This window comes from Lytechinus variegatus, chromosome 2, assembly GCF_018143015.1.
Source record: "Lytechinus variegatus isolate NC3 chromosome 2, Lvar_3.0, whole genome shotgun sequence".
Classification (NCBI taxonomy): domain Eukaryota; kingdom Metazoa; phylum Echinodermata; class Echinoidea; order Temnopleuroida; family Toxopneustidae; genus Lytechinus; species Lytechinus variegatus.
In genome coordinates, this window is record NC_054741.1 from 31743864 (window position 1) to 31771803 (window position 27940).

A 27940-nucleotide genomic window follows, 5' to 3' on the forward strand; every position below is an offset into this window, starting at 1 on the left:
TCTTTCTGTATCCTATTGTGCCAAAATGTTAAAGTTCATTATACAGATTTGTATATATTATTTTGTTTACGTATGCATGGTATGTGCATGGTTGTATGGGTGTTAAGGTGGTTGTGTGTATGTGTGGATGATTATGTAAAGTTATGTTGAAGATTGATTTAAAATGGGATACAATAATAATATATGTAGGTTGATTTATGTTTTCCTGCAAATCATTTATATAGCCATTTAATATTAATTATTATCAAAATACATAGAGAATTGGGGACTTTCTTTTTTCAGATGTAAAAGTATAATTTTATGGAGTTTCATTCCGTCCTTATTTGCTTCAGTTCTTGGTAAATATATATGTACTTTTTTTTCTTGCATATCCTTTTTGATATGAAATGAAGATTTGTACTTTGTATTTTTTTTTTGTATTTACCTGCATTTTATGTACATGTAATTCATTTGAATGAAATCCTAATAAAAACATGTTGAAAAAAAAATGTATAAGCATCTTGTTTTTCCACGTATTGGCAATAATAAGACATCAGAAATGCGAAACAAATGACATTCACGAGTAATGCAAGTTTGTAATGCCAACAAGGTCTTAATGCACTTTCCAAATTTTTGGTAGTCATCTACCTTCTTCGGGGAAGATTCGTGAATATATATGTATATTTATACATACATATTTGAAACTGAGCCCCTCTTAACCTTTTGCTTCTTTACGTCACTACTGAGAAAGTCAGAGAAATATTTAGGGGACAATGATGGCTCTAGCGGTCTAGCTTCACCGATGCATTACCGACATGATCAATAATTTGCATAGGTGTGAGGTATAAACTCAGAGGTATGAAACCTTTGTTTACCGTTTGAGATATCTCGATTACAATGAAGAGTCTATGGCAGTCACAATCCATTAGGAGGTTGGATTTCGAGAAAGTGGACGGGCCCCAAGGCAAGGTGTGATATTACACTTCAATTGCCACATGGGATATGAAGATCTGTAAGAGAGAAAGGGGAGGGAGAGAGAGAGAGTGAGATAAAGAGAAAAGACTGAAGGACTATGATAAAACCACTGCTCCCCTCCCTAGAAAAAATACATACATCTGTATTTTTTCTAGGGAGGGGAGCAAGTACCCAATCTGTACACCAGTAAATACTACTACTAATATTACTACTTCAACAACAACAACAACAACTACTACTACTAAAAACTACTACTACTACTACTTCTACTACTACTACTCATTGGCGGCGGAAGGCAAAATATTTAGGGGGTCCACCTAAAATTTTGGGATGGACATTGGTAAAAAAATTTGACAAGCAAAAAAAAAAAGGTTGTCAACAAAAAAATTTAGTGGGGACCGCCCCTCCCCACCTCCAACCACCCGCATACCACCACCTTTCCTACTACTGCCATTACTACCACAACTCATTTTTACTACTACACAGACCTATTCTGAAAGAGAAAATGATAATGAAGATCTAAATAATAGACAGAATAAGGAGAGAACATAAAAGGTACATGCAATGAAAACCAGAAATACGAGAAGAAGGCAAGAAAAGGCAATAAATTGAACCAAGGCGGTTAAATGCGGGCTGGTGGTGTGAAGCTGAAGGAGATATCGTACATTGTACTCGTAATTTTTAAGCATCTACACGAAAAGTTGTGTAAAACCCGTACTGAAAAGGATAAACAGATTAATTTTGTTAATAGACAGGAATTTAAGAAGAGGAAATAAGTAAATATGATATAGATAAATACATAATAGATTATTTACATCGATCATGCATAAAGATCGTGCGAATACAAATGGGGAAACTTTTCAGGCCTATTCTACCGGTTTTATATTTCAGCTTTAAAAAAAACTACTATGATAAAAGAAGTTATTTAACATGTTTGAGCTCAACTTCTGACTGTTATTTGTTGATATAATAAATTATAGTAAACTCGCTAAAAATATCCTGGTGTATCTTTTTCTCATGCTTTTTTTTTTCTCTCTCCCCTCCACAAAACCCTCTCTTCTCTTCTCGTCCTCTCTTTCTATCTCCCCCTCTCTAAATCTATATTAGCTCTCCCACTCAATTCCTCTCTTCTCTCCTCTGTCTCCTCTTTTCTATCTGTCTTATTCATTTTTTCTCTCTATCTATCGTATGCATCTATCTATCTTTATTTATCCCTTCTCTTCTCTGTATTTCTATTTTGTCATTTCTCTTTTGATTCTTTCCGCTTTGCACTCTTCTATCCCATCGCCATGCACACTCACACTGATTCCATTTTATGTTTTTAATTTTCTTTCTTCTAAGCTCCCCGACACCACAACCCACCCCTTCTCTCTCTCTCTCTAAACTGTCGTACTTTCTCATTCCTCTCGCAACCAACAACTCAAAATGTTTCGAACCTTCCGCTTCCAGAGAGATATTCCCGACCTTTCGTTTGAGGACGCGGACGCTAATTTACAACGGTAGTTGATTTTGGAAGAGACTTTAGGGCCCGTCGTAAAACTCTGGCCGGCAATGCAAATTGTGTGACATGAGATTTTTTTTTTCGTTTCGCATCTGCGACGGATACGTTCAATATGCGTTTCGTGTGCAAAATTCTGGTTGCTACTATGGTAACAGCGATATATCCGATTGAGGACGACTTTCCAAATCAACATTTGACTCCTCCTAGAGCTCGAGAGGCCGTCCGGGGGGCCCGCTTCCATTGATAGTGGATACTAAGAGCGACTACGCGTAAAAGGGGACAGAGTGGGCAAGTACATTACGTATAGACCTATGTAACGTTATAATTAAAGGTGTCAAAACGATGTTTAAATGCTGAAAAAAGGATACATATCCAATAATTGTAGGGTTTCACACTTGTTAAGAGATGCATTTTCATAATCTGGAAAATAATTAATTGCTTCCCTTGTTTAGCGGGGTACTGTTCGAAACCCCATGGTCGTGCCTGGTATCCACTCATCAATGGAAGTGGTCCCCCCGGAATTCGAATCTAATCCACATTTCTGCGGAAAGTAAAACATAATGCCCATTACATCGTGTGCTAGAGGCATATCGTTTGTGTAGAAGGGGTTAAACAAAAGAAACAAAAGAAACCCGCGAGGTCAACACGTCCCTGGTCAAACGTATTGCATGCTGTGTACATACGTGTATCAACGCATGCGAAATGAAATGTTCGGCTGGAGAGGTTAATCTAACCCATGAAATCAATTGCCAGTGATCCACCAATAATCCACATTAAATGCAATATCGATTCGATGGACTGTAATGATCTATATCTAAGCCTTCATTCAGTAAGTTTTTCCTCTCTCAATATGTAGTCGATTTTTTTGAAAAACCACTTCTTATCCATGTCATAATTTATTTTAGGTCCTGCATTTCGAATATCTCCAGCCATCAGTCGCAATATACATGCACATAATTATGGTGCGGGTGTCGCGGGAAAGGATTTTGCACACGAAAGGCAGATCTGTAGGGCCTTTAATCCCCCGGTAACACAAAGCTTAGCATTGATTGTAGAACAGTTTTCTACGTTTGATTCTATTGACTATAATGTACAATCAATCTTAAAAATCAAGTGTATGATTAAGCGTTAACATTTGTGTTAGGGGACCCTAATTTTAGCGTCGGTGAAGATTGCGAAAGGTCCCAATTAAACGACTCTACTGACACGCGATAAATCAAACATGCTGTCCACTAACAGCAACTTGTTTTTGTCAGCATAATTGCCTAATTAGTCTTTGCACACTCCCATTGCACAGCGGTCGAACCATGTTTCTCAAAGCTGTTGCATCTCTGGGATACATTTAATTTTAAAAAATAAACTCTATGGTCAAAGAGTCAATTTACGCTAACTCTCTTGAGGATTAGAAAAGAAATCACACAATCCAACGTCACTCTTTCTTGTCAGTTTATGTGACAGCTTGCTCGTTGGGCCAAGTTAAGTTTTTAACACCAAACAGCCCTGTATTAATTTAACTAGTTTTCTCTGTTGAGAGCTTGAGATAACTCCTTTATTTACGATTGTTGCCTAACATCTGCCTAAGTATCTTGGAGTCCCTCGTCTCAAGCCATCGAGCCATCATCATGGGTATCTTACGTACGTTCATCCTCGCCGTTTCTGTTTTGGCGTGTTTTTCTCCTCTCTGAGGTATGGTGTGTATAATTTACTTGATAAGGATGATAGATAACCTACACTGTTAAAAAAACTGATGCTACAGAAAAAAAGAAAGAAGAATTTGCAAAAAGCAATAACAGAATCATTCTGTATATTCATAAAACATGAATTTTTCTGCAATTTAACAGAACATGTCTGTTTAAAATGGGGAAAAGGGTGTTTTATTAAAGGAAATTTGTAAGGTTCCATACACCAAGTACCAATTTCCTTATAAGATTACGCAATCTGGTAAGATTACAGGTATTCTCGAGACTCTGCTGCAGGAACTTCTTTATTTTGAGGATAAATTTTCTAACAGTGTAACCCTTTATTATGCCAGTACAAAATGTTGGTATTTATAATTAATAAGTGAATGTGAATAATTTGCCATCTATATATCCATGATTCATAACACAATACATGTATAAAGAGCTGGCAGCCGTCTTTTTGGAGGAGTTTTCAAGCATTTTTGTGTGTACTTTCTGTAATTGGTGAGTGGAACCAACGGAGTCGGCTCCACTGCTCAAAAGTAATAGAGAACTTTGCTCTGAACACAATAACATTAATAAATACACTGCCAATGGTGTAGGAGAACAAGGATCCATTTTCATAAATACTTGTAATCATAACAAATGCACAATTTCTATATCAAATTTGCTATCAACCAATCAGATTGAAGGATTTCAGTTGCTCTTAACTGTTATTGTAAATTTGTTAATACAACAAGCGGTACGAAATGAATTTTCAGGTCTTTTAAGTCACGATGACGTTCACGATGAATCAATAGTGTGAATAATTTGTCAAAGAGTCGTTGTTTCAGCGATAGGATATTTTGTCCGACAAAGCAATAGCGTAATTTTCACGATTGTTTGACAAATATCATTGCCAGGCTTCTGTTATTTGCGATGACGATCTGGTGTGCGAGCACGGTGTCGTTGACGAGGAGAATTGTGGATGTAGTTGTAGCAGTGGATGGTGGGGAGATCGATGCGATGGTAAGAGAGAGAAAAAAACACAAACACTGATGAAAAATATCAATATTTCATCATTGACGCATCATTTATGTCCTATATCGACTTCATTGTGCGATGTGCCTCTTGTGGCGTTTTCCTTTCCAAATAAGTTTCGACTCATTTTTTTTTACAGAAACGTACTAAAAACAGTATTTGTATGGCCTATTGTGTATTAATGTTTCATTAAAACAAATTTTGTTACTTCACAAGTTCACATTCATTTGCATAGAATTTTTTTAACAGTGATATACTACTTGCCATTTTCACGATTGCTCTAAAAGTTTGGATTAACCCTTTTATTAAAACACACTGTAAAACTGTTGTGTTAAAACTGACACCAGTTGGTGTTAATAGAGGACACACCATGAGGTGTTAAGATTACACCCTAGAGATGGAACATAACACCAATTAGTGTAAATGTAACAACCCAAGATGTTGTGAATATACATGTATATAGGTGTAACTAACACCGGTGTAAAATACCTGGTGTGGTCCTCTATGTACACCGGTTAACTCCACAGTTTTTGCTGTGCAGGAACAGAGGTGAACAAACGTGGTAGATTTTTATACACTGTAAAAAATGAAGTGCTAATTCAGCACTTACAGTGCTTGTATAGTGACTGCACTGGGAGTGCTGATTTTCTAGTTCAAATTTAAACTCGAAAGTTAGCACTCTTAGTGCAGTCACTATACAAGCACTGTAAGTGCTTAATTAGCACTTCATCTTTTAAAGTGTAATTATATTCCTAATTATATGAGAAAATATACATGATTTAGATAAGTTTAAGACTTCCATTAAAAAGTATCTGTTTAACTTGTAATGAATTCAATGCTCTTTACTTACTTTCTAATTTATTTCCTTAATATCATACAAGTGCATAGGAACATGCCTAGCTATGTGTTATGCGTTATAAAAGAACTGATTATTATTATTAATTTGACATATATTAAAAGTGCATTTAGCACCTTTTGGAAGTAATAGTTCCTTCTCTCCTTATTTTTTCTCTCCATTTTTTATCTCTCAGATAAGTGTATAGATGATCGTGGTGAAAACGCGTGCAAAGGATATGCACATCTCTGCAACAACACGCAATATTCAAATTTTGTTCGGAAAAACTGCGCCGCCACGTGCGAGTTCTGTGGTAAGGAATTATTAAAATCAATGAATTCAATAATAAAAACAATCTTGATAATTTCTTTGTTTCTAATTGATTTAGTTTCTCTTTAAAACCGGAACTCATTATTACTTATAACGTTAGCGTCATGCTTTCATCACATACCGTTGCGTCAATAGGGGGAGGGGGGTGGCGACGGCCATCAATCAAAATATTTGGGGCACAAATATCGATTTACCCCCCCCCTATAATTAGAACGACTTGAAATATTCATCATATGTGATGCATATATATATATATATATATATATATATATATATATATATATATATATACATGTATATGTTTTAAAGAAGCATTGGAAATCACCATAAGCCGTTAAAATTGGCATAAAAATATTATTAAACATTCACAATTTTCATTTTTGACATTTTTTCTCTCACTTTTACCCTCCCATCCGAAACATGGATCGACGCCCCTGATCACACAATAATTATGAATTTATTTTAAAACTTTTACAATAACTGATTTTTATCTCGTATCGATTTACAGAAAAATTTGGGCCTGGCTCCGAAGGTTTCAGTAAGTACATAAGGAAGGGACATTAATAAATCTTAGTAAAATGATCATTTCTAAGGGTCATTTTTTACATCATGAATATTTACCTATGCAGTATTCTTTTTTGTAACAATCTATTTTCAACGACCATACCTTTGACCAAGCATATATTATTTTCATGTTTTAAAGTTGTAAATCAAGTTAACTGTCTACACACAAACACAGAAATATGATATTGAAAGTAGTTTGCGATTCATAGAACATTTAGTAAATAAAAACAAAATGTTGAAATTCAAGACAACTTTTCTAATTCATGGCCCTGGGAAGCGGGGTGCTAAAATTACCTGGGGTGCTGCCAATACACTTTAAAAATGAAGTGCTAATTTAGCACTTACAGTGCTTGCATAGTGACTGCACTACGAGTGCAGTTACTATACAAGCACTTTAAATGCTAAATTAGCACTTCATTTTTTACAGTGTAGTAAATAACACGCGCGAAAATGTGCAGCATGCTAAATAGCAATAATTTAACCAAAATAATCTTAATGTGATAGTGAAAACCCTTTAAAAAATGTATGGACCAAAATGACCTTCATTTTGTAGTGGAAACCCCCTTTTTTTTTTTGCTTTATAAATTGAATTCAGTACCTCCTATTAAAAAAATCGTTCCCAGGAGGCCCTGTTCTAAATTGCATGTATGTATAAACATTGAAATAAAAAAAAAATAGCATAACTTCGATTGAAATAAAAAGAATTGATTTTTTTTTGTTTCAAATAGTTTGTGATCTTCGATGCTCCGAACCGGGAGGAACGGTTAACGCAGTAACATGTACGTGTGAATGTGCGAGTGGCTGGTTTGGTGAATTCTGCGAGGGTAAGTTTGCTGATAATCAAATCATTGATCGTGCAGTGGTAGGCCTAATATTGCAGATGTATGATTTTTTTTTCTCCAAAACTACTAAATGCTGCATATGTTTTCCCTTGTACAAAAACTGTGATTTTTGTTTGAACTTTCTTTGTAGGTGCGATGATTTGTTCGGAATCATGATGACTTTTCTTTGAAAGAAAAATTTTGATTTGTAAAAAAAAATGTATTGATGAAAGTTTTGAAGATCAGAAAACCAGAAAGTAAAATAAAAATTCAATTCTTTATGTATATGCATGTCATGTGTAATTCATTGTGTAGATGTGAAAACAAGTGAGGATATATTTCACCAACTCTCTCCCCCGCCATTAACACATTCTTAACCAATTAGATTCATGCCCTTCACTCGGTGATTGGTGAGTTTAAGTGTGTACCTATAAAGTGTTAGATTGAAAATATCACTTTATAACTTATTCAATGCAGATCAAATCAGACCACAAATTAACAAAAGGCATGGCATTCCCATGATGCACTGCGCGTTTGTTGACAAATCCCCCCCAAAATAGGTCATATTCCCCGAACTTGATCGCGCACCGATGTTGCGCACCGGATATTTACTTGTACTACTAGCACGCCTGCATGCGCATCTTTTGTGACGTCAAAATGATTGTACACAATCACAGAGCCTCAATGACGTCACAACTTTGTACCGCACAAACCATTATGACGTCACAATGAGGAGTTACGAATATTCCAGCAATTAAGCATACAGTAATCCATTAATGGTCGGAACGGTTTTGAAGTATCATTGTACAGTCCATATAAACATTTGTTATGTTTTCTTTTTAAAAGTGTAGAAATATAAATTGTCATATAAAAGTAACTGGACTCTTTGATTTAAAACAGATAAGTGTGAGGATACGTCTTCAAACTGTCAGAAGTGGGGCGTGGAACAATGTGCTACGTCACAATCAGTTATTCGTCGTTGTCCCGCTATGTGCGGGGTTTGTGGTGAGTCCACGGTAGTGGTATTTTAGCCTTTGACTCCGGGATCCAAAGATAACTTGGGCATATATGATTTCCATGATTAGTTTATTTTTTCGTTAATAGTCTTATATCATATTTCTTTTAATTAAAGATAAAACCTTTCCCTGATAATCTCGAATTTATCGTAATGATCACTGATAAGTTTAATGTTCTTTGTACTTTAGGAAACTAGACGTTTAATACAAGAAAATAGATCCTACATTTATATCACTTTTGTATTTTCTTATTTATTCAATAGCTATCTACAGCAATTATGGTTTTATACTTTGATTTATCATTCATCTATTATTTATCTTTTCAGTTTGAATTATGCAACAACAAAATCACAAATGGACTGATCTTTACTTTTTCATGTTTATGTTTGTTATTTTCTAATTTTATATAAATATTCTCTGTAGAGGAATTCGGTCCTGGATCTCCAGGATTCGGTAAGTACTAGCATTCATGAGGACAACTCTTTCCCTTTCATAAACAATAACAAAGTAATGTTTTTTTAATCATTTATATTTTTATTGAGTACTCTGATTCACAAAGTACATTAGTTGATTATACAAGTTAGATGGCAAAACAAACTGTTGAAAGTGCTGCATGTGTATACACTCTAAAAACGAAGAGCTAATTTAGCTCTTATAGTGACTGCACTTCGGATTGCAGATTTGTCTAGTTCGAATTTAAACGAGCAAAATCAGCACTCTGAGCTGCAGTCAAGGCACACTTTAAGAGCTCAATGGGCTCTTGGTTTTTTTAGAGTGTAATCTTATCATGTTTTGCAGCAATAAGATATTTAGCTTTTTACTTCATCTTAATGAAGGAAAAAAGGGAATGGAAGTTAGGCTTTTGTTTTCTAAACTTATATAAAAGCGAATACAGAGAAGAAAAAAATAAACAAAATAATGTTATAATTCACTGATTGCAAAGATTTGAATTAGGCCTAAATTCAAAGAGTACTCCGAGGAGCATTTTAAGAATGGCGGCTTCAATCGGAGTTTTATCCGATTTTTATCTGATTACATCCCAAATTTATTAGATTGAATCAATCAAACTTGGTACAATAAGTCTCAAAATATTGTGAACGGGGACGAATCCAAATTTAGATTACGATATCCCCGTGTATGATATTGATTGCTTAATATGTTGGATAATTGTCTGAAGTAACATTTTAATAGTGAATCTTTCTTCTCTTTTCGTCGGTAGTTTGTTTAAAGGACTGTGTCAATGGTGGAACGTTAATCGATACAGAGCATGAATGTCGGTGCTTGTGCGCTAAGGGCTGGGAAGGAGATCAATGCGAAGGTAAAAACGATTAAATAAATCTCTCAAACTTTATAAGAATGTCGGGGGTCGCGGAAAACTAAAAAGAAAGTTTACCAAGACGTAAATATAACCATCTGAGTGTGATTTTTTTTGCATTTGCATGGTCAGCCCCCCCCCCCCCCACTTTCAAAACCGTTCCGCGTCCCCTGTATGTTAATAGCTTTTACTCCTTTCAGGTATCTGCAAATTTGTCAGAAAATATTTGTTCTAATAAATGACATTTTCATGTTTCGAAAATTGAAAATACACATGTTTGTCATTTATTCGTTGTGGCCATAGCGGCTCTGTCTAGTCAAAATTATTGATCTAGTGACGTTAAGGATAAACTAATACATGATTAGAGTCGATATCAATTTTTTGTCACTATCGATGGAAATGAAAAACTAAGTTTATGTTATATTTTGTTTTATTACAGACTAAGTAATTATCCAGTTGCAGACTCATTGAAATGTCATATTCTGTAACTTTTTTCTGTTATTCATGTATGCTTCTTCTCAACTTCCAATTAATATGTGATGTTATTTTCTGTAATATTTTATTAAGATTGTGTAAGTGTATGTTTTTTTTTGCATTGAATGATCAATATAGACTATCAAAAAATCTGAAATTATAAAGCAAAATTACGCACAGCCCATCACTATAAGCTTGTTATAAAAATAGAATGATGTTCTTGCCATTTTTAGTTGTTTTGGTAAGCCCAGAGAAGCCGGGTGGGTTCTAAAATAGTACAAAATAATGAATATGTTTTATGATGATAAATAATTGTAATGATGACATTTGGAAAGTGTTCAATACTCAATGTAAGTATATTATTGTCTTTTCACAAAATAATGATTGAAATCTGAAATAGAACGTTATTAAATTTTCTGTGCATATTGAACGTTTTCTCTTCGTTATGTTTTATACACTGAACAGCTCTTATGACATTTCACAATATTTTTAGCCGCCAGTTTATGATGTCACATTATTGATAACACAGTGGAACTGTAATCTAAAATATTTCTAATATCTTATTTTTTTCTCTCTTTACAGTCATGTGCAAGGACAGCGTCAAGAAATGTCAATATGACGTCAACAAGCTAAACGGAGGCTCATACTACCGATATGACCAGTGTTTCAGTGAACCCTATGTTTATGATAAATGTCACGAAATGTGCGGAAGATGTGGTAAAGTAAAATCGATGTCGTAAAGATTCAGTATTATGGAATTCAATAAAGTTGGTTTCTGTATTATCTGCGGTTATAATGTATGAGGCTATATCATTGCTGCCTTTAGTGGAAGCGTCGTGGTGTAGCGGTTCTGACTCTTGCCTTGTAATCAGAGGGTCGTGTGTTCGAATCCCATCATGGCCTAGCGTCCCTTGGTAAGGCGTTAATCCACACTTTGCCACTCTCCACCCAGGTGTTAAATGGGTAGGATGTGAAAGCCTATATGTAGTATGCCTAGCAATTGGGTCTTGTTGGAATGCTCCCCAGGGAGTGGAGAAGGTACATACATTGTATGCGGGCATGCAAGCATCCGATGACCGGGGTAATAATATGTCTGTAGAGCGCTTAGAGACGTCGTTCCGATGTATTAAGCGCTATATAAATGCGGAATATTATTATTATTTATTTTCATTTCCTTTGAATTCTTATCCACATGTTATATATCATTATTATCATCATAACCATTTACAAAAAATACGATGTTTATGTTTATGATTATTATCATAATAATTACCATTTTTGCTATCATTATTATTATTATTATTGATTAGTAGTAATAGTAGTGGTGGTGGTAGTAGTAGTAGTAGTAGTAGTAGTAGTAGTAGTAGTAGTAGTAGTAGTAGTAGTAGTAGTAGTAGTAGTAGTAGTAGTAGTAGTAGTAGTAGTAGTAGTAGTAGTAGAAGTAGCAGTAGTAGTAGTAGTAGTACTAGTAGTAGTAGTAGTAGTGGTGGTAGTGGTAGTAGTAATAGTAGTAGTAGTAGTAGTAGTAGTAGTAGTAGTAGTAGTAGAAGTAGCAGTAGTAGTAGTAGTAGTAGTAGTAGTAGTAGTAGTAGTAGTAGTAGTAGTAGTAGTAGTAGTAGTAGTAGTAGTAGCAGTAGTAGTAGTAGTAGTAGTAGTAGTAGTAGTAGTAGTAGTAGTAGTAGTAGTAGTAGTAGTAGTAGAAGTAGCAGTAGTAGTAGTAGTAGTAGTAGTAGTAGTAGTAGTAGTAGTAGTAGTAGTAGTAGTAGTAGTAGTAGTAGTAGTAGTAGTACTGGTGGTAGTGGTAGTAGTAGTAAATACCAGTCAAGAGGTTGAATTCAAACATGATAAATAACTTCTTTTATCATAATAAGTGAAGAAAACCTGAATAGTAGTAGTAGTAGTAGTAGTAGTAGTAGTAGTAGTAGTAGTAGTGGTGGTGGTAGTAGTGGTAGTAGTAGCATCAGCAGCAGTAGTAGTAGTAGTAGAAGTAGTAGTAGTAGTAGTAGTAATAGTTTTATCATTACAATTTTATCATTATACTTTTATCATCATATACGTACTTTAAACATATCATAATTGATATCATAAATGTATTTGCTTTTATCTGATCGTGGCAATTCAAAATTTCATCAGTATCATCATTACCCATATTGACTGTAAAAACTGGTGCAAAAATTGACACCAGTTTGAACAAACATAATTCTTTTAAAAAGAATATGGCAACTGGAAAAAAAAACAAGGTAATCCCCATTGCCTATCAGAAAGCACCTAGTTGCAAGACCCAAAGTTAGGATTATCGTTAAGGGTGTTTGCGTGCCTATGAACAGATGAAATGGGATAATTATCTCAATAGCATTTGTCAAAAACAGATTGAAAATGGATTGAAGCATAATCTTTAGAGAGGATCTTAAAGCTGATATATGGGGTAGAAACTTTTACATGCTCTATACTTTCATGAAGGAAACTTCAAATCATTTGAAGTCACCTGATTAATAGCAAAGGTTTATTATTTGAAACCTGTTTGTCATTTTATTATAGTTTGTTTGCATGAATTTTTGATTTATAGCGATCATATAAATATACCAATAAAGCCTACTATAAAGAATTAGCATTTATATAGGATTTGTGAAGAAGTATTTGTGTATTATCAATCAAAATAAGATCGACACTCAAAATTATATAAACTGATAGATATTTATATTTGTATATTGCTCAATAGTTGACTGCTTCAATAAAGCAGATATGAAATATTACCACATTGGGTTCAGACCCAGACCCATACACATGAATTGCAAAATAATGAATATCTAGTGGTAGAGCCGTGGTGTAGTGGTTCTGACTCTCGCCTTGTAAACAGAGGGTCGTGTGTTCGAATCCCACCGCGGTCTAGCGTCCTTTGGTAATCCACACTTTGCCACTCTCGACCCAGGTGCTAAATGGCTACCCGGTAAGATGCGAAAGATATTGTATGTTTGATTTTGCCAGCGCCATAATGTGGCTGCGATGAATGCAATGAATGCTCTCCAGGGAGTGGAAATTGTTCACTTTTCGTGCTTGATTGAAATGAATCCAATGACCGGGGTAATAATATGCTGTAACGCGCTTTGGGCCATTCTGGAAAAAGCGCTTTATAAAAATTGGCTATTATTATTATTATTATATCTAAAATTGTGTACATCAATAAGATTTGTTAAAGCACTCTATCAAAATCTTAAGAAATGAATAACCCAAAACACCTGTCGTTTATTTGTATAATATGGACGAAACTTAATGGAAAGTGGCTGGCAACATCCCGAAGCTAACTATTCTCATTTGGTTTGTTCATTCATTTTTGAGAACTGTCCCTCTGCGATCTTTCATGATATGCCTGTTATTCTTTTCCACTCTTGCCATGCTTACCGTTCGATTTCCCAAACGTATATTAACACAAATGCACTCGTTTTTGCGATAAAATCCGGTAAAGCAGCGCCTCATTTTCCCCGATCATTAAAACACCCTAAGCTTCCAGCAATTTATTTGGGCCAGCATTCTTATTTTTTTTTTACCAGAGCAATTGTCTAGCTGGGGATAAAGGAGAAGTACACCATCAAATTATTAATCCTTACAATTGTAATTGGAGGCTTATGTTACTTAAGATTGATAGGTAACTGGAAATTGGGACAGATTTCCCTCCCAAGTTATGCAATTACATCAACCTACCGTTCCCGTTTTCAAAGTGAGATACGCAACAACACAATACCCAATTACTAGGTATATAGGAGATTGTGTAATATTTTTAATAATGATTGTAAATGCGATTTATTAGGCGTTGAGAAAGTCTCGTTAGAGATAGTCAAGGCGCACAAGACAGTGAAGGGGAAAGCAAACAAAATATGGCGTTAATAATTTCATGATTTCATACACTGTAACAGTGGCGTAACTACGGGGGGGCATGGGGGGGCACGTGCCCCCCCAATCGGCTGGCCAAAAAAAAAAAAAAAAACGGGGAAAAGGAGAAAAAAGAGGGAGAAAGGAAGAGAAACGTAGTGGGGAAAGAAGAAATTATTGTTCATTATAATATGTTATATTACATTATGTTATGTTATATCACAAAAAAAACATTTTTTCATCACTTTATGAAACATTATTTGCTCAGGGCCTATGTCTTCATTGTTCGTGGTGCTCGCATAGACTGTTTAACGAGATCTATAACCCTGTTGTACTAAAACCTCCCGTTTTCATATCAATATACTGTACGCGAGTACGCCAAATATATTTCCTCGCAATTCGAGTTATTGTTTTATGTAGTGACATTTGCTTCTTTTCATGACCACTTAATGTGATTGCCCTATTTTAAGGTCTTAATATAAAACATTTCCTGTCCGTGCTAACGTTCACATTAGTTGATTGGTGAGATGTCTGCTCTTCATAAATTCCTAAAATCAGTCCTTAAAATGTCAACTTTTCTGATCTCAATATTAAAAATTTTCAGCTCGCGCTTCGCGCTCGCATCATTTGGTAAGTGAAATACGTACGGTCTTAGTGAATCCCTGCAAACAAGCCTCTTCAGGTTTCCTAAATTTTCAGCTCGCGCTTCGCGCTCGCAATTTTTATTTGTGAGATGCGTATGACTATGACAACAAAATGTGCTTCATGTATTTAGATGTAATTCTAACAAAATCAGCAAAGGACGGCATTATAGCACTAGATGACTATGATGAGATATGTATACTCTAAATGGATTCCTAAAATATAGTCCTTAAATGTCCCTGTTTTGGGTCAATATATAAAACAATTTCAGCTCGCGCTTCGCGCTCGCATTGTTTCTTTCTTTATTTATTTATTTAAAAATCTTTATACAGGATAAGCATGTTCAGATAATATATACACTGTTTTTCAACATGGTCCTGTAGACATAGTAAATATCTAACAATGTACAGAAAAGGTGCATTAAACAATTCAAATTCAGGCAGAGTAAATTATAGTAAAACAAAATTGAGTAACATAGGTATTAACAAACATAGATATATAAAAATAACAAAAGATATCATACATGTGCACTGGGTTATGAAAACCAAACTGAAAGTTGAAAACACAAACCGGCATAAAGAGAGCGGAGAGAGTGTTACGAGAAGTGTGTTTTCTTATATTTCCTTTTAAATGTATCAATTGAAGTTGCATTCTGGAGTTCCGAATCTAAACTATTCCATACATTTCCTCCTGCATATCTTAAGCTATTCTTAAAAAACTCAATGTTCGGTTTAGGTATAACTACGTTGAGCGAATTGGCAAATCTTGTATTCATTGGATGCCTATCAAAAACCATATCAATAGAATTACATAAACGTATCGGAGCATGTCCATAGACACAGTTATACATAATACATGGAAGGAAATAATTTCGTCTTTTTTCTAAAACCTGCCATTTCAATCTCTTAATAATGTCAATACCATTATGAGTATAATCAAAATTCTTTTCAACTATTCTTGCTGCTCTTTTTTGTAATCTAAACAAAATTTTCCTATTACTGACAGAACAGTTCCCCCATACCGAACAAGAGTAATCCAGTATGGGTTGAATTGTACAATTATATTTGATTTAGAACATTCGTATTAGTGAAATTACTGACCTTTTTCAAAGAAAATAACTTAAAAGCTAAAGATTTACTTAGGTTCTTTACATGAAAATTCCACGAAAGATTCTCATCAATTTCGATTCCTAGATACCTAATATGTTTTACTTGTTTTATAATGTTATTATCCAGATATATGTTTAATTCTTGAGAAGATTGTGTGTTTCGTTTTAATAACATAGTATACGTTTTGTCGACATTAACTTTTAATTTATTTCTCTTATACCACCTACTTATGTTTTCAAGATCAGACTGTAATTTAGAAGTAATGACTTCGGTACTTTTATCAGAAATATAAATAACAACATCATCTGCATATATATTGCATGAGCATGATAATAAACATTCACTTAGGTCATTAATAAAAACAAGAAAAAGTAGGGGACCCAGGGCACTACCCTGGGGAATTCCTACAGAAAGATTATTAAATTTAGACAATTTTCCATGACAATAAACAGTTTGTTTTCTACCTAATAAGTAATTAGTAAACCATATCAACTCATTATTTTTAACACCATATCTTTCAATTTTTTCCAATAGGATATTATTATCAATACAGTCAAAACATTTAGATATGTCCAAAAAACAAGTACCAACCATCTCACGTTCGTTGAAAGAATCATACCAATCATCTAATATCTTATGTAAACATGTAGTTGTCGAATGATTAGGTAAAAATGCATATTGGTCAATGTTTATGAAATTGCGTTCAAGATAGGAAAGAAACTGACTTTGTACCTCTTTTTCAAGTAATTTCGCCAAATGGCATACAACAGATATTGGCCTGTAGTTAGTCATATCATCCAAATCCCCTTTACCTTTATAAATTGGAGTGGTTCGAGCGATCTTCCAGTCATCTGGTATAGATCCGCTAGATAGGCTTTCATTAAAGATTACCCTCAATGATGCACTTATAAAAGGAGCCGCTATACGTAATAGTTTGGTATCTAAATTTAAAATGTCAAGATTAGAGTCACTCGGCAACTGTGAAAGGATCTTTGTTACCTTTTCACTAGTGACACACTGGAATGTAAAAGTATAAATGCTGTCAGGATGATTCCAAACAAAAGCATCGTTTTTAAAAGAGTCTGAAATTGTCTTGCCAACATTCATAAAAAAAATCGTTAAAATCATCCCCATTCAGGGAATTGGGTATATCATTATTTTTTTTTTTGTTTCTGTCCTGTAAATTTATTAATTTCTTTCCATAATTTCTTACTATTACCTTTAAACATTTCAGTTATATTATTAAAGTACTCTCGTTATTTAGTTTTAATCAATTTTGTGATTTAAGTGAGAGGTACGTATCATGATTACAAACAAATTGCTTATAATGTCCCTTTTTAGGTCTGAATATCAAAAATTTTCAGCTCGCGCTTGGCGCTCGCATTATTTAATCAGTGAGATACATATCCGTTTAATGGCACTGCATGTCCTTAAAATGTCTCTATTAGGTCAGAATACCTGGCAACTGAGCGCGCTTCGCGCGCTCCCTAAGTGACTCAAAAATTTTGCTGGTGCCCCCCCAATGCCGTGACCCACGGTACGCCACTGCACTGTAAGAAAATATTGGATAAAAATTATATTACCACGAGGGAAATTATGTGTCCAACCGATTTGGGGCAGTATTTTACCCAATGCAGGAAGCAGCTGCGTACCTAGGATTTTCCAAAAGGGGGGCAATTTTTGGGAGGATATTTCGTCCGCGAACAAATTTGACAAGCGAAAAAAAAGGTCTTCAACAGCAAATAAAGGCCATTTCGTCCCCCCCCCCAACAAAAAAATTTACAAGCAAAAAAAAAAGAGAAAAAAAGGTCTTCAATTTCAAAAGAGGGGGCTCAAAGGGAGGGGCACGTCCCCTGGATCTTGTGACTCGTCGGGGGGGGGGGAGGGGCAGGGGTACGTCCCCTGCCTGAGTTGTGACTCGTGCAGGGGGGCAGACTGCCCCCCCCCCCTTCCGACGAGTCACAACCTTAGGTACGCTAGCGGCGGGAAGCATATTGACCAGTATGGTTAAAAAATAAGCAGCAATTACTTTAGAATGGGTATAATTTTCATCACACCGGATAAATAAATATAAATGCCTAAAAGAAATGCCTAATGTTGGTTGGACACATTATTACCCTCATGGAGCATTTTTACCAAATATTTAAGAGTGCTTACCGAAAGTTGGATTATGGGGTTTTTGTTTTGTTTCGTTTTTATTTATTTATTTATTTTATTTTTTTTTTTTTTTGGGGGGGGTGCTTTCGTCAAACTTGGTAGAAAACGATAGGCTACATTGGATTTATTGTTTCTCTCTTTTTCAACGTGTTTACTATACTATTATGCTGATTATTGTTGCCAACTATCCTTGCATTTCTTTTGTCCATTTTCATGATCTAACTATAGTTTGCCAACATTAATTCTCGCTATATCGCAATTCATATTGAGAATGGGGAAAATGAATTAACGCAATCAAAGTTATGTGGAACATAGATGATACTTGAAATTATAGATTTCCATTTTAACTAACACCTTTGACACGGTTCCGCCACCATAAGATAAATGGATTGTTGCACATCATTCTACAACTTATGTTTATATTTGAGAACTCTTTTATTCCGGTTTCTTACTGATTTCCGTATAGCTCAACTTCAGTTTCCGTTCATGTTACAGCCTTTTCGTTGTTTTGTTGCCTGGAATGACTGGAAAGACAAGTTTGGTTAAAGTTGCAGAAAAATTTGTGTTTGACATTTTTAAAAATATATTTCTTTCGCATTTTCCAGAGAGTTTTGGGCCGGGGTCTCCTGGTTTTACATGCACGCTGTCCTGTCTCAACAACGGTACACTAATCAACAATGCAACTCATTGCTACTGCCAGTGTACAGACAATTACATCGGAGTTAGATGCGAAGGTAGGAATTAAAAGTACTTGTACTTTTCATTTTAAGATGCCAGAGAAATAATATGATCATTACTTCCAGTAATGGAGAAATTGTAATGTAAAGGAGGTCATCCCGATGGCAAGATGACCCGAATAAACTGTATAGGAAAATTACATAAATATGAAGGGTTATAGAGAAAATGACAGTGTAGGATTTTTAAAGATTCAATTTGCGATGTCGCATGCAAGCAGGCCGCCATGTGCAAGACAATGTCACCTCATACTAATTTCCATTTCTCAACTATTAACACAGGTTTTACATGTACATTAATTTCAATCGGGCATACACAGCAAAAACTGTGGTGTTAACATGGTTAACCGGTGTACATAGAGGACCACACCACTCATTTTACACCGATGTTAAATTTAGTTTAACACCATAGGTGTTATTACAACACCTATGGTAGTTTCATATACACTCTTTGGTGTCATGTCAAACTCTACTTTTCTCTAGGGTGTAATTTTAACACCTCAGGGTGTGGTCCTCTATTAACATCAACTGGTGTCAGTTTGAACACCACAGTTTTAACAGTGTACCATTTCATCTACGTTTTTAGGGAGAAACATTGCCACTGACGAACGATAATATCATTGATAAGACTTTATGGGATTTATTCATAACACATTGGACAGTTGCTGGTTTCTGACGTTGCAAACATTACTCATATCTTTCAATTCTGTTGTTCATGGATGGATTTTCGTCAAATCTGCAATTTACTGGTTAAAACATGTGTCTTGTATGCATGTTTTATGTTTTTTAGCTGAATGCAGAGATCTGAAGAAGCGTTGTGGACGGACTCGGGCTTCTGACTGCCACAACCCGGACTATATCCCTTACATGAAACAAAACTGCCCTGTCACATGCGGACTTTGTCATGGTAAATCAAAATGTTTTAAAAAAAAACCTTACACCCCCCATCTTGGACCTGTTGCATAAAACTTTTTACCTGAGAAAACTCAGGTTGTTTTTACCAGAGTTTTTGCCTTGTGTTAAAGTCAATGGCAGAAATCAGACTAACCTTGGTTTTCAGTTTTTACCAGAGTTTTCTCTGGTAAAATGTTTATGCAACAGGCCCCTGCATGACTGTTGCAAGCAGAAACTTCCCAGGAAATATTGTTATCTAAGGATAAATGTGTTCCTTACTCCAGAGACGTAAATCGTGTTCGCATTATTGTCAAGAATGGCATTGGAAGATAAGAAGCGTATTTAAAGATTATTCAATTAAAAAAATATGGAGAATTTGGTATCTGAATAAAGAGAATTACAAATGAAGTAAACAAAAATTGTATACTCTAAGCAATCATGTCAACAATGCCCTTTTAAATGGCGAGTGCCCTTTATCCTATTTTACAATTATTGCCCTTTTGTGATTAACATGAATTCTAGTTTTCTCATTTTTTGTTCATAGTGAAGGTTAAACCTGAGTGCCTTGAGCTCTATGATCAAGGCATTTAAGACTGTATCAAATTTAAATTGGCCCGTATTCTGAAGTCGGGTTTAACTTAAACTCAGGTTTAAAGTTGTGGTTTAAGTATGGGAAGCCAATTGTTACATAAATCACTTACAGTAGAGATATCATACTTCAGCTCATTTGGCTATCAAATCATTCATAATTGTCTTGAAAGTACAAATAGATGATTGTCTTCTCTATCGATGAATCAGGAAAGAGCACAGTAAACATAAGAAACATATAACTTAATGCAATTTTAATGCTTTTGGCTTCCAATACTAAATCTACAACTTTAAACCTGAGTTTAAGTTAAACCCTACTTCAGAATACGGGCCATTGAGTCCACTGATATCAGCAAATCCCACATGATTCGATGAAAAGGGGTGTCGTAAGGGAATCTGGACAATACACTAAATGTAATTAGTTGGAAACATAACCTCTTCAAAGCGCCACAGGGACATCTCAGAAGGTGTGAGACTCCATGGGAATGCTGGATGTCTGATATACATGTATAGAGTGTTAAGGCACGTCAGGGTACCGTCTTAAAAAGAGTTGCGATTGATCCGATCAACCGCAACTATGGAAAGCCAGCAAAGTCAACATTTAAAAAGCATGTTTGTTCAATTTTTTCTAGATATGAATATATATATCCATTAATTCATTGATTTCTTGACAAGTTGGTGTGTTCTCCTTTGTTTTTAACGGACATTTTGCAAATTTCCTGTAGAAAAAATTGTGACACTGATGGATTTCCTTTGTAAGACGGGCCCCCGGTGTTATACCTTACGTGCCTTTAATTGCAAGTGCCAAATCTCCTTCATTTGCACTAGACCTGACTTCTTAACTATAGTTTTACATTATATCCCACGAATCGTGTTCTTTTCCTATCGGCCAATAGCCGCAATTTGATGAGAAAAGTTTCCAATAATTTTCATTTTAGACGTTAGAGCCTTGTAAAAAAACATTCAGTTGCAATTGCTAGATTTGCCGTTTTAAGGGTGCCTTTATCGAGTTTCTAAATGGAGTAAAATACAATAAAAAGCAGAGAGCACAAATCACGAAAATATTCCTTTATATAATAAGCTATGGTACACCTCTTCCATTAATAAAAAATAGGGTGTGCATCGTACTTTCTATAAAGTAGAGGAATGTCCTGAATAATTATTTCCACATTTCCGCAAAAATAATTGATGTCATCGAATCTTTGAAAATAATCTGTTATAATGATTCTTTGATGCTGTGATATATGAATTTGGATTACGAAATTTGATCAATTATTTTGACATTTCCCCCCTTAGAATTGGACACAAGCTGGGGTGACTATTTTCTTGGTAAGTTATGGTAATTTTCCCCTATTGATGTGGGAACTGCCACGATATGAATATTGAATTATTCCCAAGACCATATTCAATACATATTCAGCCACTGATTTTCATGATGGTGATCGAATACATCAAATATATATTTATAGGCTTCCACTGCACTTAGGAAGAAGAGAGGGTGGTAAAACGAAAAAGAATCTTGCCATCCGTTGGAAAACGTTACGCTTTGCACGTGTTTCATTTATACGCTCTTTATCCATCGAGCATCCGTCCACTGTGTTATGTTCGCCCATTCTGGAGCGAATGAAAACGGATGGAGCCACCTCGAAATATTGCTCATCCCGCTGTATCCAATATAAATACGTTTTGTGTCCGTCGGCCAGTGGGAACAGGCCTTAAAATGTTCAATTAATGAAAGGATGTAAGCTTCAATCGACTTTTTATTATCGTGTTGTAACTTTTGCATTGTATGTGCTACGAACACGTGTTGAGAAGGGGTTGAATAAACGGTATATCTACCACCCCAAATAATGTTTGTTTGTATTCCATCATCATTATGAAATTTTCTTGTCTAGCAGATTTTAATACATCCATTATTGACAAGTATGCTTCTCTTTTAATATAGGTCGTTATTCTTGGACAACAATAACCCCTCCCTAAACAATTCCGCATGGTTTGACCATTCTCTTTTCCACATTTTGTCAGTCAAACAATATTTGTTGAAAGTCAAGGGTGTAGAGGCGGGGGTGCACCCTCCTGCTGAGGTAGAGGAGTTCTGACACTCGCTGGCAAGAAAAACAAAATTTGTACACCTTCTTCAGCTTTCAACAGCTGATTTTCCCAAACTCGAGTTCCACCTCCCCAGGTTGTACACCTCCCCATGCTCAAACCAGCCTATACGCTCTTGAAAGTAATAAGGTTAATATCATTAACCCTAAAAAGACTGGGGGATGGGCTGATTCAGCCCCCTCGATATTTTTCGCAATAAATCTGTAACGCGAAGAGTTGGTGCCGCGCCTTTCCATTACTTTTTTTTTTTAAGTCTTGCGCAAATTTTGAAACCAAATTTGCGACGCCCGGGTACGTGGTTCCGAAATTACGCAACATTTCGTAAGTGCATGTTGACCCAAAATTGCCCCAAAACGCGAATTGTGTACAAATCCAAGCATATTGTTTTTTTTAGCCAAAATTCATATATGTATAAATATTTTTAACTTTACTAATCGAAATCAATTAATTTCATCTTGTTAATGGTCAGAATAAAGTCGCCGACGATTTCTATTGAAAACACCCCAATAAAAAACAAAAAGTCGAAAAACACAGAAATAAAAATTTGAATAAAAAATTTGCAGTTTAGAGGCCTTATTTAGTTAATTAGAGCAAATCTTTGATTTTACGAATAAGTTAGCATAATTAAAGAATCATGAGATTTTGGGGGAAAATTTGATCTTACAGTCTTGGAGATTATGACATGGATAACGCACCTGCCAATTTTTGTCGCGAACGCGCGGTCGAAGGCCGAGATCATAGTCTTCTTAGGCATCAAAATAGCCCAGTCTATTTAGGGTTAAACAATGACAAAGAAAATCCATTACGATGTATGCTCGACGTAAACAAGGAATTTGTTTCGAAATTTAAAAAAAGAAAAAAACATTTTCCAAAAAATATTCTCGAGACATCGTATTGACTAATTTTTATAAGAAATAAAATAATAATAAAAACAAAAAAATATAAATAAAATAAAAATAAATGGGTTGATTTGACATTTGAATTTGGAATTGCTTCTACCGGGTTAAACGATAGAAATATTATCGATGGGGAAGCAGCTAAAATCCATGTGAAAGTTAGCAAATTAGAAAACTAATCTAACCGAAATTCTTTACTTTTGATGGCCCTCACGGACAAGAGATCAATTGGTATATTTCTTTTTCTTCAGCAAATGCCGAGACACCACGGAGCGCTGATGAACTCCTTGAGGAGAGAGCCCTCAACGGCAAATATCGCACTCATCTTGGTGAGGGCATCGAGGTGGTGTTTCTAATAGATAATTCAGGTATGAAAAAATTAAAAGCCTCAATACTACTTCTAGTTCTGATTACTTTTACTCCTAATTCTACATCTACTTGTACTTACAAATCTACGTCTTCTTCTTCTTCTGCATGTCCACATCTACTTCTACGTCTTCATCTACTATACTTCTACATCTACTTCTATATAAATCTATGTCTACTTCTTCTCTATACTTCTTCATCTATTTCTACTTTTACGTCTACTTCTACATCTACTTCTACATCTACGTCTACTTCTACTTCTGTATCTACATCTACTTCTACATCTACTTCTACATCTACTTCTACGTCTACTTCTACATCTACTTCTACATCTACTTCTACGTCTACTTCTACATCTACTTCTATATCTACATCTATTTCTACATCTACTTCTATATCTACATCTATTTCTACATCTACTTCTACATCTACGTCTAATTCTACATCTACATCCACGTCTACGTCTATTTCTGTATCTACTTTTACATCTATTTCTACATCTACGTCTACTTCTACATATACTTCTACATCTACTTCTACTTCTGTATCTACTTCTACATCTACTTCTGTATCTACTTCTACATCTACATCTATTTCTATACGTCTACTTCTACATCTACTTCTATTTCTGTATCTACTTCTACGTATACTTCTACTTCTACATCTACATCTCCTTCTGTAACTACTTCTACATCTACTTCTACATTTACATCTACTTCTACACCTACTTCTACATCTACTTCTACATCTACATCTACTTCTGTAACTACTTCTACACCTACTTCTACATCTACGTCTACTTCTACATCTACTTCTACATATACGTCTACTTCTACATCTACTTCTACATCAACGTCTACTTCTACATCTACTTCTACTTCAACGCTTGATTCCACATCTACTTCTATGTCTACTTCTACATCTACTTCTACATTTACATATACTTCTACACCTACTTCTACATCTACGTCTACTTCTACTTCTACGTCTACTTCTACATCTACTTCTACATCTACTTCTACATCTACATCTACTTCTATTTCTGTATCTACTTCTACTTTTACATCTATTTCTACATCAACGTCTACTTTTACATCTACGTCTACTTCTACTTCTACATCTACTTCTACATCTACTTCTACGTCTACTTCTACATCTACTTCTACATCTACTTCTACATCTACTTCTATTTCTGTATCTACTTCTATTTTTACATCTATTTCTACATCTACTTCTATTTCTGTATCTACTTCTATATCTACATCTACTTCTACATCTACGTCTACTTCTACATCTACGTCTACTTCTATTTCTGTATCTACTTCTTCTTTTACATCTATTTGTACATCTACGTCTACTTCTACATATACTTCTACATCTACTTCTACACCTACTTCTACATCTACTTCTGTAACTACTTCTACACCTACTTCTACATCTACGTCTACATCTACTTATACATATACGTCTACTTCTACATCTACTTCTACATCAACGTCTACTTCTACATCTACTTCTACTTCAACGCTTGATTCTACATCTACTTCTATGTCTACTTCTACATTTACTTCTGCGTCTACATCTACGTCTACTTCTATTTCTTTATCTCCTTCTACGTATACTTCTACTTCTACATCTACATCTACTTCTACTTCTGTAACTACTTCTACATTTACTTCTACATTTACATCTACTTCTACACCTACTTCTACATCTACGTCTACATCTACTTCTACTTTTACATCTACTTCTACATCTACGTCTACTTCTACATCTACGTCTACTTCTACATCTATGTCCACTTCTACATCTACTTCTACATTTACATCTACTTCTACACCTACTACTACATCTACGTCTACTTCTACATCTACTTCTACATCTACTTCTACGTCTATTTCTACATCTACTTCTACATCTACTTCTACATCTACTTCTACATCTACATCTACTTCTATTTCTGTATCTACTTCTACTTTTACATCTATTTCTACATCTACGTCTACTTCTACATCTACTTCTACTTCTGTAACTACTTCTACATTTACTTCTACATTTACATCTACTTCTACACCTACTTTTACATCTACGTCTACTTCTACATCTACATCTACTTCTACTTTTACATCTATTTCTACATCTACGTCTACTTCTACATCTACGTCTACTTCTACATCTACGTCTACTTCTACATCTACTTCTACATTTACATCTACTTCTACACCTACTACTACAACTACTTCTACTTCTACATCTACTTCTACATCTACTTCTACGTCTACTTCTAAATCTACTTCTACATCTACTTCTACATCTACTTCTACATCTACTTCTACTTCTACATCTACTTCTACATCTACGTCTACTTCTACATCTACGTCTACTTCTACTTCTGTATCTACTTCTACATCTACTTCTACATCTACGTCTACTTCTACATCTACTTCTACATCTACTTCTATATCTACATCTATTTCTACATCTACATCTACATGTACGTCTAATTCTACATCTTCATCCACGTCTACGTCTATTTCTGTATTTACTTCTACATCTCCTTCTACTTCTGTAACTACTTCTACATCTACTTCTACATTTACATCTACTTCTACACCTACTTCTACATCTACGTCTACTTCTACTTCTACATCTACATCTACTTCTACATCTACTTCTGTAACTACTTCTACATATACGTCTACTTCTACATCTACTTCTACATCAACGTCTACTTCTACATCTACTTCTACTTCAACGCTTGATTCTACATCTACTTCTACATCTACGTCTACTTCTACATCTACGTCTACTTCTACATCTACATCTACTTCTACATCTACTTCTACATCTACTTCTACATTTACATCTACTTCTACACCTACTTCTACATCTACGTCTACTTCTACTTCTACATCTACATCTACTTCTACGTCTACTTCTACATCTACTTCTACATCTACTTCTACATCAACATCTACTTCTATTTCTGTATCTACTTCTACTTTTACATCTATTTCTACATCTACGTCTACTTCTACATCTACGTCTACTTCTACATCTACATCTACGTCTACTTCTATTTCTGTATCTACTTCTACTTTTACATCTATTTCTACATCTACGTCTACTTCTATTTCTGTATCTACTTCTATATCTACATCTATTTCTACATCTACTTCTACATCCATGTCTACTTCTACATCTACGTCTACTTCTATTTCTGTATCTACTTCTACTTTTACATCTATTTCTACATCTACGTCTACTTCTACATATACTTCTACTTCTACATCTACTACTTCTGTATCTACTTCTACATCTACTTCTGTATCTACATCTACATCTATTTCTATACTTCTACTTCTACATCTACTTCTACTTCTGTATCTACTTCTACATCTACTTTTATTTCTGTATCTACTTCTACGTATACTTCTACTTCTGTAACTACTTCTACATCTACATCTACTTCTACATATACTTCTACTTCTACATCTATTTCTACATCTACGTCTACATCTACTTCTGTATCTACTTCTACATCTACTTCTACATCTACTTCTGTAGCTACTTCTACATCTACTTCTATATCTACATCTATTTCTACATCTACGTCTTCTTCTACATCTACTTCTGTAACTATTTCTACATCTACTTCTACATCTACTTCTACACCTATTTCTACATCTACGTCTACTTCTACATATACTTCTACATCTACTTCTGTATCTGCTTCTACATCTACTTCTATATCTACATCTATTTCTACATCTACGTCTACTTCTATATCTACTTCTACTTCTGTATCTACTTCTACATGTACTTCTATATCTACATCTATTTCTACGTCTACTTCTACATCTACTTCTACTTCTGTATCTACTTCTACATCTACGTCTACTTCTACATCTTCTTCTACATCTACTTCAATGCTTAATTCTTCATCTACTTCTACGTCTATATCTATGTCTACTTCTGTATCTACTACTAAGTATACTTCTACTTCTACATCTACTTCTACATCTACTTCTACACCTACTTCTACATCTACGTCTACTTCTACATCTAA

The 27940-nt window shown here is 34.9% G+C and overlaps 1 protein-coding gene across 1 annotated transcript; it reads left to right on the top strand.

Moving 5' to 3' along the window:
• Nucleotides 1-1580: 1580 nt before the first annotated feature.
• Nucleotides 1581-27510, top strand: LOC121409740 (multiple epidermal growth factor-like domains protein 10). Its single transcript, XM_041601647.1, has 16 exons — nt 1581-1628; nt 5037-5142; nt 6186-6302; nt 6828-6857; nt 7612-7707; nt 8605-8709; nt 9144-9173; nt 9940-10038; nt 11092-11226; nt 18890-19018; nt 19809-19925; nt 21797-21829; nt 23757-23873; nt 25261-25358; nt 25599-25667; nt 27439-27510. The coding sequence occupies exons 1-16, from the start codon at nt 1581-1583 to the stop codon at nt 27508-27510; spliced, it is 1401 nt and encodes a 466-aa protein (XP_041457581.1).
• Nucleotides 27511-27940: the final 430 nt, after the last annotated feature.

Excerpts from the sequence above, each read along its gene's own strand:
- LOC121409740 (XM_041601647.1), top strand. The coding sequence starts at position 1,581 with ATGCGGGCTGGTGGTGTGAAGCTGAAGGAGATATCGTACATTGTACTC. Across the intron at positions 10,039-11,091 it reads GGAAGGAGATCAATGCGAAG|TCATGTGCAAGGACAGCGTC; the intron begins GTAAAAACGATT and ends CTCTCTTTACAG. Across the intron at positions 25,359-25,598 it reads TCTACTTCTACATCTACTTC|TACTTCTACTTTTACATCTA; the intron begins TACATCAACGTC and ends TACGTCTACATC.